Raw genomic sequence first — 17,799 nt, 5'->3', positions numbered from 1 at the left:
GCCCTCCTAAAAAATAGGTTCCAAATATGACACAAGACCACGGCTCTTGAATAATCGATCGAAATACAAATGGATGTCTTTTGTAAGGTGGTCTCACCTCCAAATAGGTTTTCCTGCGGTCAGCGCAACATTTAACAAGTGAATCCATTCCGTCCAGAATTTGTTTAATTTCTCTGCAGCTGTGAGGACATGATCTCATAATCCCGGATACAAAAATGTGCACACAACAACAACACAGGAAAGAAGCTCCCCACTTTCTTTGAGATTCTGGCCCAAGGGGAAAATAACTTCCCAGATGTAGGCCATTTCTGGAATGATCAGCAAATGGGGTTTGGTTGTGCTGCTTTCCAAGTGGTACAGCCAAGTGTCAAAATAAAAAGAGGGGGAGGTGGTGGGGAACAGAAAAGGAAAATGCATTTCTCGTCAGAGATGTGCTGTACAGATTCACCAAACCTCTGCTGAGGGCCCCCCATGGCCCAGGAAATAAGAAAGGAACTGCAGGGTGCATGCGTTAAAACCGTAAGGGCGCGGTTCCTGTTCCAAAGGGCTGCGACAGCCCGAAACACAGAAGCCAAAATGGGAGAGAAAATGCCCACCTTCCAACAAGGACCGCTCCTCATGGCGGACAAGATCTCGGCTGATTTCTCTGCAAGTCTTGCCACTGAAGAAACGTGAAGCAACCACGGGGACCATACACAGCACAGCAACCCCCCACCCCGCTCCAAGTTTTGTCTCGTTCTTTCAGAAAGGAATCAGGATTGCCGGATGAGACAGGCCGTCGGGCATCCGACGGCTGGTTTTTGCTCCAGTCGTGGGACTGAGCCCTGGGTCGGGATCCACGCTCAGTGCAGAGTCGGCTCGAGATTCTCCCCGTCTCCCTGTAACCCGTCCCCCACCAACACTGTGCTCCCTCTCGCTCTCTCGCAAATAGATAGATCTTTTTAAAAAAAGTCATCAGTAACTTCGGTATAAAGTGAGCATTCTCCTAATTAACAGGCTATATACCTCCAAGCAGCAAGCACCCAGTTTGTGCTGTGATGCAATCCCTAGCTTTCCCTTTACCTGACTCGCCCCCAGAGCAGGTCTGTTGGGCAACGCTGGTTTTCAGCCCCAGGGCCTGGACACCACTGGCGCTCCGTGTAGCTGGCGTGGACTTCTGCTCCCTTCATAAAAGGCTGTTCCCCTACTGGGTGCAAAACACTGCTCCCTGGGGGAAATGGCCATCCAGTAAGGGCTCGCCGTGGAGGAAAGCGGGTGGAAATCTGAGTTAATGCAAAAGAAACTTGCGTGGAGGTTTGTTGGGAAACATTTCTACATTTCCAAATGTGGGGGATATTATTATTATTATTATTCCCTCGTGATTATCAAGGGGCTCGGTATCCACATTGTACAAAGCTGCCCATCGGCTGCAATGCCAGCTAATGGTCCTGGAATGCCAAGCTTCTCTGCAGATCTGGTTTCTTACACCAGCACGCGGGGAACGTGCCCGGGGCACAGGCAACAGATCAGCATACGGTATGTGCCCTCTTTTAAATCTCTCCTGGCATTGCACGTTTGCACGTCTCTTTCTCAATTTTCTCTGCAGTCCACAAAGGGTATCAGTATACATTTCAAGAGTGCCCTGCCTAGCAGTGGGGTAGGCAATGCAACACAGGAGCGGAGACATTTATTTAAGTCTAAAAAAGGGCTGTTTCTCAGTTATGTGTTACTAGAAAATTAAACAAGAGTCGAGGCACATCCACGGCATGAATAATGACGCTGCTCCGGCAGGAATGCAGGGAGTAGGTAAAACCACCTTGAACCTGAAAGCCTGAATTTTGTTTGCATTTAGAGTTTCTCAACTGTTTTAGCCTTTCTTTCAGAGGAGCTGTCAGTAAGGAACCTCCCAGCTAAGAACGGAAGCCATCTGGGTTGTTTCTAGATAAGCACGTTGCTGGCATTGCCGGGAGTGAGGAGCACCAAAAATAATTTTATGGGTTTCAAACATACAAATTATTAATGCGTTATAATATCAGAGTGGATTTTAAAAAAGTGTAGAAATAAGAGGAAAAAAAGCCTCTGAAGTTTGTAAGTCAGTGAATTCCCAATATTCCTCTGACCCCACGTGCCGGTATGATTAATGACATTTTTGGAAAGTGACGCATTGCTTTGCAAAACTAATGTCTTTTCTTTCATTAGAGGGACTCTTGGATTTTTATTTCTGGACTCGTACACTCATCACTTCTTGGGACACAGTAGACATTAACTATGAAATTTTAAACACCATCCATGACGATTAGATGCTAAATTAGGGGAAATGAGGATTTTTGTTGGCTGGAGGTCACCTGAGATCCTGGGCGAACCACGTAAGGAAAACGCCCTTCCCCAAGATAAAGATTCGAGTCACTCTACATGATACAATCTACGTGGTGACAACCTATCCACCTTACTTTTCAAAGAAAGAAGGCAATATGAGAAACAAAATTATGTACTTGTGAGGTCATTGTAACAACGCTTTCTCAAGTTGACCAGATATTAAGTTGGAGAATAAAAATCATTTCAAGGGAAAAACGTTACAATTTCAAACAAAAAAGGTAAATACCATGCAAATTTAAAGGTTCCCTCTCTGGATAGGCTACGGTTTCTCGGGCTCCCCTCAGGATAGATTTGAGCCCTCAGGGTAGGAAAGAATGCCAATTTGTCACCCTGTTCTTCTCACGGGCAGCCGTCCTCACCGTGCAATCTGGTGTCTTACAGGGAGGTTGGAAAGAACCGTCAAGCATAAACACACTCCCGGAACTAAGACGAAAGCAAAGACAGCCAGCATGGAGGGCACCGCGAGGTCCTGGAAGTACCACAGTACACACCAGCGACAGTCGCCACTTGCAAATACCGCAAACGTGTTCCGCCGCCATTCGGAAGCAGGAAACAAGAGCAAAGGCACAAGTCCCCAGACCCCTGGGCCTCCCGGAATGCAACCTCAGACCCTGCGGCACGGAGGAGCCCAGCGAGTTCCAAAGAGCAAGGACCACAGTGGTGCTCTGCCGTGTCGCAGGGTGGTGGACAGACACAAAATTCACTCGCGGGACAAAAACAATGCTTCGTCTAGGAGATGGTCACTGCACACTAAACCATCATGTATGATGATTATAATCGTTTCTTTCCTCAGTTCAGAACTCTCTACAGCTTTTTGCTTCGACGTCTGTCTCTCTCACGAGCAGAAAATGATGCTTTGGAGGGCAGGAGACCCATCTCGCTTGTGCTGGGTTCTCTAGAACCCAAGATCCTTGAAAGGGGATGGTCTCTGACTCATTCATATTGGCTGGAAGAAAAATGTGCATGGTTAAATGCACACGGAATGGGTGTTGATGGACAGGAATTTTTTAAGGCTTTTTCCACCACATCATTACTCTTTCCATTAAGCACAACTGTGCCTCCACGAGCCAACGAGAAACGGAGGGGTGTTTCCCCCCAAAACTGCATGATTCTCAATTACATCACAGTTGGTATTTCCACTCTGTCTTCTCTCACTGTTAATAACCTGAGAACAGGGTCGTTTCGTGTAAATATTTGGGAAGATGACGACGGGTGATGGGATGTGGCTGTGAAGCCTTGGCTACCTCACTTGCAGACCTCGGTTTTATTATCTCTGAAAGAGAAACAGCGCTCGTGACCTCACAGAGCTGCTACGGACGGTCAAACAGATATTTCATGAGACACTGTTCTGTCAACACCAAGACGCTGTGCAACGCAATGCTGAATCCGTTCTAACCTGCGGCTCCGTAATTCGGGAGAGTTTCTTCCTCTGGGGCCACCCCCACGAGGTCGGGCTGGGGTCCTGCCGTAGGCATGATGGGGAGGCCATGGAAAAGGCAACTTCTTACGCTCCTGTGAGGCTCCTTCTCAGGGGCGGGCGGGAGCGCTGGGAAGATCCGATGAAGACCACTGCACCTGCCAGGAGCGTAGCCGAGACCGGCAGGGGACCCGGGAGAAGATCTGTGCACACACCTCCAAGTGCCATGGCCGGGGCACGTTCCTACCCTGACCTGCACAACAAGGGACGTGAGCTCTGTTCCAGCTCCCGGGGATGAGTTCCCCAATGCTGGCTGCTTGCTGAGGAACTGCCCCTCTGTCCCGTCCAGGAGGAGCCCTCAGAGCCCCCGACACACAGACCAAACTGTGGCGAGACTCTGTGTGGACTCATGCTATGCTGGTTGCTCTGGCCGTGAGGAAGCCAGCGTTTGCGGGTCAGCCCGAGAGTCACCTCCCTTAGGACGCTTTCCCGACAGGGCTACGCTCCTTCCCCAGAGATCTCATACGAATAACCCCCCTTGCAGTCACGTGCGGACTGAAGCTGCTTCCCAGGCTGAGCCCCTATGGACTCTACGATCCCCGTGAGCAGGAACCTTACTTAGAGTCGATCTTCGAAAGCGCAGGAACCCACCTGTATTCACAGAAACGAACGGAACAGATTCAAGCGGCTCTTGAACTTTTTTTACTGAAATCATCGGGAGACACAAACTAAATCCAAGTAGCAGAAAATGTTCAGACTCCAAGGGCTTCTTCATCTAGAAAGTTTTTTTAATTTGCATAAAATCTCGGGATTTTTTTTCCGGGATAGAGGGAAAACACCTGAGGGTTCTGAAAGCTGCTGCTTCTTCTCTGCGTCCCGCTACCATCTGCATGTGCTTGAACGAGTCATTTCTAAAAGCACCGAGCCGTCCAATCTAAGACCCAACGGTGCTGACTTAGATCAGCTGAACTCTTCCGGCGGGTGTCCGAGACTGGGTTTCCGAGAAGCAGAGGCGGAAAAGGGGCGTCCTGCGTATGTGCTATCTTGGGAGAAGCCCTCGGTGCAACAGAGAAGGAAGCCGGAGAAGGAGCGAAACGGGGAAGGGATGTCAGCTGGAGACCTGCAGAGGTTTTGTCCCATGAGGGGGAGCACAAACAGCCCAAGAATTATTCCCGCAGGAGGCTGGCCTCCTGTGGCCTCCAGATCTTGCCAATGGCCTCATCACTGCTTCGCCGGCAAGATGGCGCCCATCGGAGAAAGGTTCGTCTCTAAGGGGGAGCCGCTGGAAGCCATCAGCCGCTGATACAGAAGCTGGGGGTTAAGGAGGGGAGGGACAGGTCACCAACCGCATCTCCTGAGAAGGAAGAGGTCTATGACCTGTTTTCAGAATTTCAGAGAATCCAAAAGGAATTGCACATCTTCTCAGATGACGGTCCCCAGGTAACTAAAAGGTCAGGAAGACGTCTTTATCGCTCCGCTCGGTCCGACGGGCCACCTCCTGCTGATGCGAAGCTTGAAAGAGTTGGGGGTCTCTTTGATTAATGAAAAGAGGAGAAACTAGGTCATCCTGAATCAATGCCATATGTTGACAGACTACACGCTTGCACACTACGGGGTCCCGAGCCCGTGAACAGACGTGTGCGAGGCAGCGGAAGCTGGAACTCGAAAGGCCTGTGAGCTCGGACGCGTCTTCCCGAGGCTGACGTATGCAGTCATTTGCACAAGGGCACGGCGATGGGGACATCTGCGATCTCCTGGCCCTGTGTTTCATCGAGAAAATGCATTCTGATCCTATCAATGTGCTGACCGGACTGTGGTCCAAGCCCTCACCCTCCAAACTGTGTGGAATTCTGTAAAGCACTGCCACGTTGTGCAAAGGAACCTCTCACGCCTGAATCAATACAAGCAGAGCCCACTAACCCCTTCATCAGCTTGTCCAACTCCGGTTTTATTTCTTAAAGGATTTTTTTTTTTTTTAAGTCATCTCTACATCCAACGTGGGGCTCAAACTCACAACCCCAAGACCAAGAGTCACAAGCTCCTGCCACTGAGCCAGCCAGGCATTGCCTGCCCCTACAGTGTTATACCCACTGCCAGCAATAAACGCAGACAGGTTACACACTGCAATCATTTCCAAGGAATCATAACCTGAGAGCTTAATCATTGCACGACAGTAACTTTCAACTCCAAGTTACGCCTTCAAACACACACACATGCATGTAGGGTATCATAGGTAACCACATACGGGTGTATAAGAGTATATACAATATAAACATATCGACATACGGGTGTATAAGAGTATACACAATATAAACATATCGACATATACATATATATTTCTTCTTCAACGATACGGTACACAAAGAAATGAACAAGTCAGAAAGTGCCTTTTTTTTTTTTAAAGAGATTTATTTATTTCACAGAGACAGAGTGAGAGAGGGAACACAGGCGGGGGAGTGGGAGAGGCAGAAGCAGGCTTCCCACGGAGCAGGGAGCCCAATGCGGGACTCGATCCCAGGACCCTGGGATCGTGACCTGAACTGAAGGCAGAGGCTTAACAACAGAGCCACCCAGGAGCCCCTTTAATGTGTTTTGGAAATGTTTGTAATAGTCACAATAAGATAAACTTTTAAACCACACTCAAGGAGAACCACTACATTAAAACCAGAAAAATTTGCCCTGAATAGCCTAATGCTTAGCTTTGGTTAAATTCAGAAATTCTTAGAAAGACAGCCAGCGATCCAGGGAACCCAGACCAGGCAATATAAACGCCAGAGCGGACGACGGCCCTTCTTTCGGGAACTCTCCAAACCCTCGGCCACTGTGGCAAGTAACCCAGTCTCCCTGCAGGGTGAAGAGACACACCAGGGCTGGGTAAACTCACCAGGACCACGGAAGTGTCCTTCCAGAAGTCCCTGGGCCTGGGCTGATGTGTGGCTGCTAAGGGGTTTTGATGCGATCATTGTTTATTTGCTTTTTCTTGGAGGAGATGCTGGTCCTCCTAGTAGAAGGAGCTAATCACCAGCTTAGTTCTCCCCTTGCCAAAACAAACAACTTCCAATGACTGTAGGGGAAGCGTCTGATCTCTCTCATCGGCTACCTAAGCGTGTCTCCCCGTGGTATTTTATAGGCTGAATAATGTCCCATTAAACAAGAATCTCTTAGCACTAATAAAATTCTAGACCCACAGGGCCCAGGCTGCCTGCAACCTGCTACTTATCTTCCAAGAAGATCGACTCTTTCCCCCAAGCAGTGCCGAATTCTAGGAAAAAGCAGACATGCTCCCCGCTCATCTGCTGTACGCGAGCTATGTCTGTGTTGTACATGACCTCCTATTCTCCTGAGCCTCCTTGGAGACAACACGGGCACCGAAAGAACAGGTTCCGGGTCTCCTAATGCTTAGTGCCATGACTCTATCTGGAAGGCTCTAGATTGGCCTGCATGGTTGCCACAATGAGCAGAACCAGGGCAGACGAGAGTGGTCTCTGCTAAGGCGGATCCCACCTAGCGTACGAGGGAGTCACTCTGAAGTGAAAGAGAAAGTGAAGTGAAGAGAAAGAGAGAGCTCATTTCAGACAATGTTCCCTCTTCTTTAATATCCCCACGAGGCTGAAAACACAAGGGGTAGAGGTTATTCCCAAGTGAACGGTGGTGGGCGTCGTAAGCGTGGACACGGTGGAAAACCCTATGAGGGACCCCCCACTTAAGCAAGTGGGCTTAAGCCCTCCCAAGGGTTCTGCACCCTTGAGGTACCAAAATCCACACCAGGGCCGCTTCGTGGACATAGGACCGAGGCATGGGGTCCACGCTTCGGGGGACCAATGACCGGGCTTAATGCTCTGTGGCCAGCACACAGAGATCTCCAAGACTGTATCCTGGGCGGGTGTGTCGCATGGGCAGTCTGATGGAAAACCAGAACTTGTTCTGGAGGCTTGGAGCCTTGGACCATGCGGGATCCTGCCTGCCACTGCTCTTGCCCCTCCTCAGGAAAGGTTCTTGGCTCCCCACTCCCTTGTCCCTGGCACCCCGGTCTCCAGCCAGCCTCTCCCTCCCCACTCCTTGCCCTAAAATGACTATCATGCCCCAGGCGCTGCCGGGACCTGGTCCAGGGTCCAAGGACGGTCCGAGGCACGCATGAGGCCGCCCTCATCGCACACCGGAAACAGCACCGGGTCTTTAGTGGGCGGGCAGCCAGAGTCCAGGGCTTCCGGGGAGCAAACCCATCCCTGGGGCAGGGATCTGCCAGGGAGAAGGCTGGACTTGGGGCTGCCCACTTGCTGTCCTGTGAACAGGAAGACGGCGAGATCCCTAGCTCGACCTCCTGAACACGACACCCTGAACAAGGCACAAGGCACGCGTCTAGAAGCTTGCAGAAGAGGGTGCCAAGCACGTGTTCTTCCTGGGCAAGCATCCAAGCACCTGGAGACCACAGGCTCCGGTGAGGTCTAGGAACATCCCGCAGGACCCCGTCGTGGGGCTGGGCACGCCACACCATGTGCACCTTGGGGGAGGGGGCTCGCTCTTCCCCCTCCCCACCTTCCTGGGTCTCGTGCGTGTGTCCAGCCGTCTCAAGGCCCCCTCCAGGCCAGGAAACAGAAACTGTGAAATGCCGCGGAGCCGACATGCAAGTGAAATGCTCCGATGTTGGCACGTAGCACTGGCACGGAATAATATAAAGAGGAAGAGTAAATCCACACTCGTCACTGAATTGTTACACTTTTCCTTACTGAGAACAGCCTTGAACAGCACATCTGAAACCCCAGGACACACTGCAAGTGCCACCAAAGAAGGAAGAGCATTTTACATTTTAGATTCTTTAACAACACTCCTTTCTTTTGCCATCTGAAATACTGGACATACGTTTTCATTTTGCACGCAGTCCCGAAAATGAGGCAGTCTTTCTTGAAGGAAATTAACTGCTAACCAACACAATCTTAGAGAGAACAGAATAAAAACCCAACAGGCACCCTCGTTCGGAGCCCAGCTGCACCGTCTCTTCGCTGTGCGAGTAACCTGCCTTCTCAGCACCTGTGTTTGCTCGTGAGCTGGGAAGCAAACAGTACCTTCCTTACACAGCCTTGCCGGGCTCCTAGAACAGAGGCCGGTACTGACTAATCTCCCAGTTAGAGTTAGCTCCCTGGCCACCATCACTCCAGTAACCCAAACACCGGCTACGACCTCCACCTTGCCGGGCAGTTCTTGTCCTCCATGGGACACAGGAGAGGCTGGACGCTCAGGAAGGCAATCGGCCCAAGTGACCCCCCACACGGCAGCAAGATCGGCCTCGTTCCAAAGCTCACATGCCCCGTTCCAGACCCCACAGCCCAGATCTCCTGTTCGTTCGCAGACAGAAGGATGTCCTTCGCAACCCCCTTGGTGAGTGGGATTTTAACGATGCTGTGTGGGGGGCAGGGGCTAACCTGAAGGGGCAGTGTGGCCAGCGCCCGGCACCCGGGGTTGGGAACAGACACCCTGGGAGGTGCTGACTTGCACGGTTTCTTTCCACGAACGGAGCCAGCATTTAGCCGGGACGTGAAGCCGTTCACCATCCGTGATGAAATCCAGAACTCTCCCAGGTCAGGGGCTGGGCCAGAGAATTCAGGAATCCCCCGTCACCGTTCCCATCCCCACGCATCAGTAGTGGTTAGCTTGGGCGCCCGGGCCTGGCTGCGGGCCGCAGGGCAGACAGGTGAAGCCCACCCCGACAGCAGAAGCAACGGCCCCAGGTGAGCAGCATCACGGCTCGGGGCCGGTGGCTGGCAAACGCGTGTAGCTAGGGCACAGACTGTGAGAATGAAGCGTCCCTCTGCAAGCCTGTGGGGCACTGCAGGGCACTGCTCCCCACAGCTCTGAGCCTCTGTCCACACCGTCATCACACAGGTTAGGGTCTCCACAGCCAAGCCCTGGCAGCTGTCACATCTAAGCGTCCCCACGCCAGGCTGGTCTCAAGGATGGAGACTGGCCTTCCGTCCTTAAAAAGAGGCCCAGGGCTGTGGGACAGAAGTTGAAAATGGCCACCTGCTCTGAAAAGAGACTTCTGCTGGGCCTTCTGTGCACAAGGGGGTGGGGTGACCCGGAGAGAAGGGGCTCGTCTGCAAGCTTCGTCTCCCCCTGCCTCTCCAGCCTCTTAATAAACACCACGCGCCCTGTAAGGCGTTGGCAGCAGCCGACTCCTCTGTCATCTCCCAATTATTTAGCAAGAGGGAGGGACAGGGAAGCTTAGGTTTCTAAGGAGAGTGTGTTGCTGCCTTTTCAAATCTTAGGAAAACATAATCCCTGCAACTCGGGTAAATCAGAAAGGCATTACCAGGTTAGGGTTAACCCTCCACCAGTGGCTTGGCAGTTGATGGCAAAAACAGCCGTTCCTAAGTCCTAACAGTAATTTGCAGCTTCTTCCACCCCAGCTAATTAAAATGTAATCAGGATTGTCTGGCGATGTGCATTCTGTCAGCGGTTTTTCTTCGGAAGAGAAATCGTGCCAGGAGACCACAAGAAAAGCCTTTCATGGGAATTGGCTTGATCTAAACTGCTTCTTTAGCCGCTTAAACTGTAAAACAAATAAATTACGGCGAAGGACAGTTCAATTAGAAAGAGAGAAAGAGAGAAAGGAAAGGAAAGGAAAGAAAGAGAGAAAGCAAGCAGAGATACTCTTTCTCTCCAGGAACGGGTCGCTCTGTTTTGCTTTCTGTTGATGAAACAATAGTGCAGCATCTTCCCCGGAGAGGGCCTGGCAGGGCAGGGCGGGGCGGGGCAGGGCGGGGCAGGGCAGGGCAGGGCGGATTTGAAACCAGGTGGCCAGGGAGGAACCCTCTCCGGGATGTCGGCGTCATTTCAGCACAGGACGCGAGCACTCGGGTTTCCCTTTGCCCAAACCAGGAGGGACGCGGAGTGCGCCAGCTTCTCTGAAACCCACTACAGGTCGCTTCCCCGAGAGCGCGCACCCCCGCACACGCAGACTTCGCGAGTGGCTGCGGGCTCCGAAGATCCAGCTGGGAGCGCCTGCGCCCCCGGGCGCCAGCTTTCATGAGCTCGCAGGCCAGGATGAACACCCCGAAGCCTGCGCACATTCGCCCCAAACTCCGCCGTCACCAGAACCGCCTGCTCTCCCAGCTGAATACCCAGGACCCCTCTGGAAGCCCCCTTTACCCTGCCCGGTTTAGTTCCTAAGACCGAAAACCCGCGGCAGGGCCCCGGGTCTCCTCCTGGCCTCCGCACTGTTCCCTGCGGCGAGACGGAACCCGAGTCTTGGAACAGGTGAGCCGCTAAGGCCAGGAGCGAGCCGGCCAAGCGGAGACCCAGAGCCCTCGAGAGCAATAAGGCGTGAGCGCGAACGAGCTCGGACAGCGCGCACTCGCGTCGGCGCGGGCAGGCCAGGGGACGCGCCCCCGCAGAACCCGCCAGCGGCGCGAACGCGCCCCCAGCATCCCGGGTTCCCACGCAAGACTTGTGGGGACCCTCGGCGCTGTCGCTTCCCCCAAGGGACCTGGCAATGCACAAGCGCCAAGCGTGCCACCCACTGAGCCTCCAACATCCACACTCACTCACACACACGCTCTCCCACACTCAAGCTGGAAGGACCCGCGAGGGCTGGGGGCAGAGAGTGACCCCGGGACTCTCGTCGGAGCATCCCAACGTGGCCCTCCAAGTCCCGCGTCCCCAGGCTTACTCCGCACACTACGCACGAACTCAGAAGCTCCCGGGCTCCGAACGAGCGCGCACGGCCGCCCTGCCAGCACCCTCCCCGACACACACACTCTGGAACACACGACTCGCCGCCTCCGCGGCTCCACGGGTGGGCTGCGAGCCCCGCGCCCGCCGAACGTGAACGCGGCGCTCAGTGGAGACGGAGGTGTCCACCCGCGGGCACCTGCGGGGCCGGGCGCAGCTGGGCGCGCTTCCCGGCCTCGCTCCCGGGGCTGGCGGCGCCGCAGGCCCGGGAGCGCGGGGGAGTTCGCGGGACCCGCCACCAGCCCCGAGTGCCGCGCGCCGAAGTCCTGGGAAACTAGGAAATGCACACACCCACCCGCGGAATCCGCAAGAGGCTCTCCACTGGGCTTTCCACCGGGGAACAGGGGAGTCGGGGACTGAAGTGCACGCTTCTCTCTCCTTTCGGGAGCAAGGAGGCGGCCGGAAAGGGGGAGGTGGGGGTCCGACCGCCCCGAGGGTGAGATCCACGCCGCAGGCGAGCGGGATCTGCCGGCCGAGGCCGGCGAGAAGTTTGGGCGCCGAGGCCGGGAGGCAGGCGCCGCGCGCGCCCCCGGCCACGGCCCGCAGCGCAGGTCGGCCGCGGGCGGGCGGCGGCTCCCCTACCTGGAAGTGCTGGAAGAAGGCGGAGATGCGCGTGATCTGCAGGCTGAGGCACCTGGACGAGCAGCGCGCGCGCTGGACGCTCACGGCCGACAGGGACTCGTCCAGCCGCCGGGCCGCCGCGGCGCCGGGGCCGCCGGCCAGGCAGCCCCCGCAGGCCAGCAGCCAGAGGCAGAGGGTCAGGGCCGCGCCGGACGCCCCGGGCTCCATGGCTGCGGGTCGGGGGCGGGGGGTGGAGCGCGGGCGCCGGGCGCTGGCCGAGGCTCCCAGCTCCGCGCCGGGGCCGCACTGCCCGGAACCTCGCGGCGGCCGCAACTCCGCTGGAAAGTTCAATCATTCAACTCCAGCCCCGCGCCCTCCCCGCCAACCTCCTCCCGGCTCTGCCTCGAGGGGTGGGGTGAGGGTGACAGGCCGCCGCGCCATTGGCTGCGAGGGAAGTGAGTGACAGGGCGGCCGGGCGGAGGGCCGTGGGCTGGGCTACCCGGCCGCGAGCCCCCGCGCTCCGAGGCAGGGCGGCGCCGCCCGGGGCTTCCCGGTGCGCCCCGCTCTGGGTGGTCGGTCTCGCGCGCCGGGCTCCCCAGTAGTCCGCATCCTGCGCCCACTACCACCATCCAGGAGAACGTCGGGCGTGAGCGAGCCCGGCCTGGGGTGGAGGTGCCCCCTCGGAACGGAGGGCCTCGGCACCCGCAAGGACGTCCAACCTGCCTAAGGAAGGACGCAGCGCCTCAAAGTTGCAGGCTGCCTCCCCGGTTTCTGCCCCGGGTCAAAAAGCTTCGCTCCCACTCTCGCGTATTTGAATTTCCTTTTATTTCCAAGTCCTGGAAAGAGCAAAGGCGCGACTGGTCTGGAGAGCAGCGGGAAGGCACGCAGGGACACCGGACTGACAGTTCCCTCTCTCCCTCCCGCATTCCTTCCTTCATTCCTCCTCCCTCCTCTCCCTGTTATGACCTGGAAACCCATCTGGGTACAGAGCAAGCCCCGTTTGTGACACAGACGCACGCTACTTGCTTCCTCGGGCGTCCCATTTTCTGGGAAGCACTACTCTCTCCAAGGAGGCCCCAAAACAAATCTTTCCCTAAATCTTCCCCTCCTGTGTGCCCCACCCCCAACGACTCTCGGTTCAGCCCCACCATGTCCCTTTCCCCTCTAGGGACCTGCTCTGGGTCCCCACAGGGGACCGTGCCACGGAAAGAGCCGGGGCAGCATTTATAGTGCACCACCTGTAACCACTTTTGTGCTTCCCTGAGTTCCACCAGGACGTGACAGCGGGGAGGCGGCAGCCCTAGAGAGAGCTGGGATCATGAAGAACGTGCTTGGGACACGGGGATACGTAGGTAACGCAGGTGAGTCGAAAAGCCCCGTGCACACGTGTGCTCGGGCCCCGACCACCTGATGGACAGAAACACCTCTGCCCAGCCCTCCCCACATCCTCCTACAGAGTGGCCTTCTGGAGTCCAAACCCAGCCCGACCATGAGCCCACGACTGAGCACAGCTGGTGCTGAGATGCACTCGACCTGCCCCGAGATTCTTCTCAGGGCGGGTTCCTCCTCCCACAGAGCTTAGGCTCTTTCCAGCTTCCAGCCTCTCCCCACCCCCCATTCTCCCGCGCATTTTCCACTCTGGATGCTGAGCTCTTCCTGCTAAAGGATAAGGACAAGGAGCGACAGCCGTCCTGCTGCACCCAGGATTCTTTCTCAAGGACATCATCTGTGCATGTGTCTTCCCACAGTGAAGTCCGTGAGGCCACACAGAACTCACGGCTTAGTCTGTTTCTCCGTGAATCTTTAAAAACCAGAATGGTCTCACTCAAAAGGTTCTGTAGAAAGAACTGGCTTCCTGGGCGTGCCCCCTGCCCGGGCGTACAGAGCCCCATCCCAGAAAGATCACACTTGGCTCAACGTTCTTCCGGCACCATCTTGCTTTTAATTCTGAATGAGGTTTGAGTTATGGGGGCAGCTCCATGCGCAGGTTAGCAACACCACACTGCCCTTGAGCGGGAAACGGAAAAAATTTAGGCGTGAGCTCAGTCGTTGAACAGATGCTCAGAACTGTTCACAGAAATCTTTTTCAAGTCTGTTAAACACGGGGCGCCTGGGTGGTTCCGTCGTTAAGCGTCTGCCCTTGACTCGGGTGGTGATCCCGGGGTCCTGGGATCGAGCCTCACACTGGGCTCCCTGCTCAGCAGGAAGCTTGCTTCTCCCTCTCCCTCTGCCCCTCCCACGCCCCCTGCTTGTGTTCCCTCTCTCGCTGTTTCTCTCTCTCTAATAAATAAATCAATCTTTTAAAAGTCTGTTGAACACTTAACAATGACTAGAGCAAAGGAGCTAACCAGGGTGACTCCAGGCGGGGAGGTGTCGACGGCCTCCCAGCAGTGACTAGAGGAGGGACGTCCGCACAGAGGAACTGACTGCGAAACGTTGTCACTCACACTGCGAATTACCGAAAGCGTTTCCAAAAGCTACGGCGGAGGCTTCCAATGCATTTAACTTTTGAAGGTAAGCAGATACCTGCCCTTGGTGAAAATGAGGGTATCATGCACGTCTACATTTTCCTAGTATCTTTGATTTATAACGTTGCGTGTCATATCATGAAATGTATATTCTAGAAAGTGAAATCATAGGGACGAACACGCTGAGCTTTTAAAAACAGCTCTTGAATGTTCAAAGGAATCACTGTGTTTTTTTATGGGTTCTATAGCATATTCACTTCCATGAATAAATGCATTTTATAACAAATCACAAACGTGAACATCTAGCCTGTTGAACAGAGAGCTTCAGGTTAAACATATAGGGCCACCTTATGCATATGTTAAAATTATATGGCTTTCTTGTTTTAGAATTATCACAGACATTTTCCGTGACTACGCTGGCCTTTTTAATTTATTTTAATTTTAGTTTGAAGTAACTTGTAAAAGGAAAACGTTTTGGTAAAGTCAGAATAACAGTTGAAATCTGAGTTTTTTTATTCTGCTTATATGTGCCGAATTTATTCTGCAGTTCGCCCTAGAAGTTGTCTCCCAGAAGCTAACTTTCGACAGGACTGGCCACGTTCATGAAGATCTCTGAGATCACGCAGATCCACCACATGGGAGAACTGTAGTGTCCAGAAGGAATGGTGGGGAAAGTGATGGGGGACAATTGTCCAGGTACCTTTTGCAAGAAAGCTTGGCAAGCCTTTGCTCACGGTCGACTTGGACCCCACAGTCTGAATTTGTGTAAAGAAGTTGAGTTCACTTTGACTTTAAATGAACAAAACACCCACCCAGCAAGGACAGTGGGAAAGGGTCTTAACTGTCTGTCTCTTAACTTTTATCTGTGTGAACAAAGACCCAACTGTGTGGCCCATCTTGGTCAGGTTCTAGAAGAAACGCACAAAACAAGGTCCTCATCCAAGAAGCTGGCTATAGTCTTCCCTACCATTTATTTAGGATACAAGTTTCTTCTTCCTTTCCTTCCCTTCCGTCTGCCCCTCCTATTCTCCGCCACCCCACCGCCCGGCCGCATTGAGCACAGAGTAAGAACCCCCTGAGAAGTTTGCTGAAGATGCACTCCAGAGCTCCACGGTCACCGGCTCTGGCTCAGCGGACGTGGGTAGGGCACGGGAATCCCAACTTTTAAACAACACTTGGTGCTCCTCAGCCACTGAACCGGGGCAAGTTTGACAGACAACTGGTTCAGAAAACAGCCCACTGAAAGTGGGTTTCAGTAGCATTTATGGCTTTCTCGTTGTTTGAAGTACTTTTTCGGTGTACTTGTTGATCTAGATTGGACATACCAAACTATTTCTCCATGATCACATCACTCCACTTTCCCCAGTACCTTCCAGTCCAATGACATAGTGTTACACTCCTTCTTCCAGAGGAGCAGCTGGTCTTTTCAAAAGCTTCCCAGCTGCAGTTGATAAGAATAAACTAGGAAGGAACCAAGCATAATCTTTCTCAGATACATCCCCCCCCCACCGCCTTGGAAAAGCAAATTGAGAACTCCCCCTAAAATTGGGGAAGACCAATACTTAAATGTGATGGCATTCATGAGGTCCCCAGTCTTTGGGTATAGGAGACAATGACGTAAGGGGAGGTGACCAAGAGCTCTTAAGAGGAAAACTTAGAGAAACGGGAGTATGGGATGCAGTTAACAACTGAATGGATACGGATCAGATTTCCATCTTTTGTAAGAGAATTTCGGGCAAGAATGGGGTGAACCTCTCTGGTACCGCTTACTGCGCCGGCCCCTGCCAGCCAGTTTTATCCTTCTGCAAATGAAAGTGATAACTTTATGCAACAGGGCCATTGAACACGCTGTGCTTTGTAGAAAAGGACCCTCACATTCCTTTGCAATCATCTGCCTTATTTTTTTTTTTAATCACTGTGCACTGTAGATATCCTGTCAGGGGATAAGGTAAGCATACGACACGCTTTGCAGCGAGATTATAAAAATTCAGCTGCTCCATTTATAGCCTTAGAGGTATCGATGTTATTAATGGACTGGCTATTTACGAAGATGTTATTAGGAAGCGTCAGAAAACGGCTATTACTTTTGTGCGCTGAAGAACAGTCTAATGAAATTTCAATTTTTTCTGGACAGAAGGCAGAAAGGATGGTGACATAACATGATTTCAAGCTATTGCTTGTTTTCATGCCGTTTCGTCTCTCCTCCCCCAAGGCTACAATCAATCTTTCAGTTAGAATTAAATTTGGCACCCGTTGTGCACACCTACTGTAGATGAAGTCATCCCTAAAGGTTTAATCCGTCACTGCAATAATTACTAAAACGAGAAGAGCTACTAAAAAATAAAACGTATCAATATGCATGGTTCATGTTCTAAGAGAGTGTGATATTCAACTGTGAATGCTTCTTCCCTCCCAGCACCTACTGCCAGAAATTTGTAGCTTTAGCACATTTCATGGCCCCTGTCGAGTTGAGTGTCTTACTGAGCGTAGTGGCTGATGCCAGAACATTGGGTTTTGGAAACCCAAAACACAGAGCCATCAAATAAGTACTACTTAATCGTCAAATGCAGGAAACTATTTAAAATAGAAAAAGTAAGTCGTGGGTTTCCACTTCTTGACATGACCCCAATATCATAACTGGTTTGCCCCCAGCAAATTTTTGAGAATCCTAAGCACATTCAAATAAACTGAAATCATATAATTTTTACTGAACCTTAAATAATATAACTTTTAAAAACCTCATTACCCTCTTCCGACGGGCCCAGTTCTCATGTGAACTACATCAGGAATATTTCAGTGAAATTCATATTTAAAATGTTGTGGAAATCACACTTTTTAAAGCTTTCTTAAAAGGACGTTCTAATAAACAATCACTCTTTTATTCTGTTCGTTCCTCAACGTGCAAAGAAACCTACAGGTGCTCTTCAGAAATACTGAAACTCTGTTCTGTTTAAAGACTTAAGTGGGTTGTTTCTTCTTTGATGTTTCGAGCCCAGTGAAATGTAGCTTGAGCCACTGTCACCAGGGCAGATTTGCAGAGCTGGGAGAAGGCACCAAGGCAGCGTTTCACAGGAAACAGTGCCACATGCTGGCCATGTCCGTAAAATGCGGCCTCAGAGTCCTTCCTCTGTGATGACCTGATTGTGGGACGAAACTGTCAGCTCCAACGCATGAATCTGACGAGGACAGTCATGCCGCGTTCTCAGTAAAGACTACTGCGATTCACGCCGGGGTCGATTTAGGCACCAAAAGGCTTTCCTGTGTTAATGC

At 52.8% G+C, this 17,799-nt stretch overlaps 1 protein-coding gene and 1 long non-coding RNA gene across 2 annotated transcripts in view; one reads left to right on the top strand and one right to left on the bottom strand.

Annotated features, from left to right (window-relative positions):
• The window catches only part of LOC309856863 (anosmin-1-like), a 171,623-nt gene extending 159,198 nt beyond the window's left edge, over positions 1-12,425 (bottom strand). Inside the window, exon 1 of the mRNA XM_082718627.1 lies at positions 12,083-12,425. Within this exon, the coding sequence (XP_082574753.1) occupies positions 12,083-12,289 (207 nt within the window). The 5' untranslated portion in view covers positions 12,290-12,425. The remainder of the gene's footprint in view (positions 1-12,082) is intronic.
• A 110-nt stretch (positions 12,426-12,535) lies between these two features.
• Positions 12,536-16,894, top strand: LOC309856902. Its single transcript, XR_014307405.1, has 2 exons — positions 12,536-14,575; positions 15,077-16,894. It is a non-coding gene; the product is annotated as an uncharacterized lncRNA (long non-coding RNA).
• The last annotated feature ends 905 nt before the right edge of the window (positions 16,895-17,799 follow it).

Source organism: Mustela nivalis (genome assembly GCF_964662115.1).
Source record: "Mustela nivalis genome assembly, chromosome: Y".
Classification (NCBI taxonomy): Eukaryota; Metazoa; Chordata; class Mammalia; order Carnivora; family Mustelidae; genus Mustela; species Mustela nivalis.
Note: the sequence above shows the minus strand (reverse complement) of the source record. Positions and strands in the feature narration are given on the sequence as shown.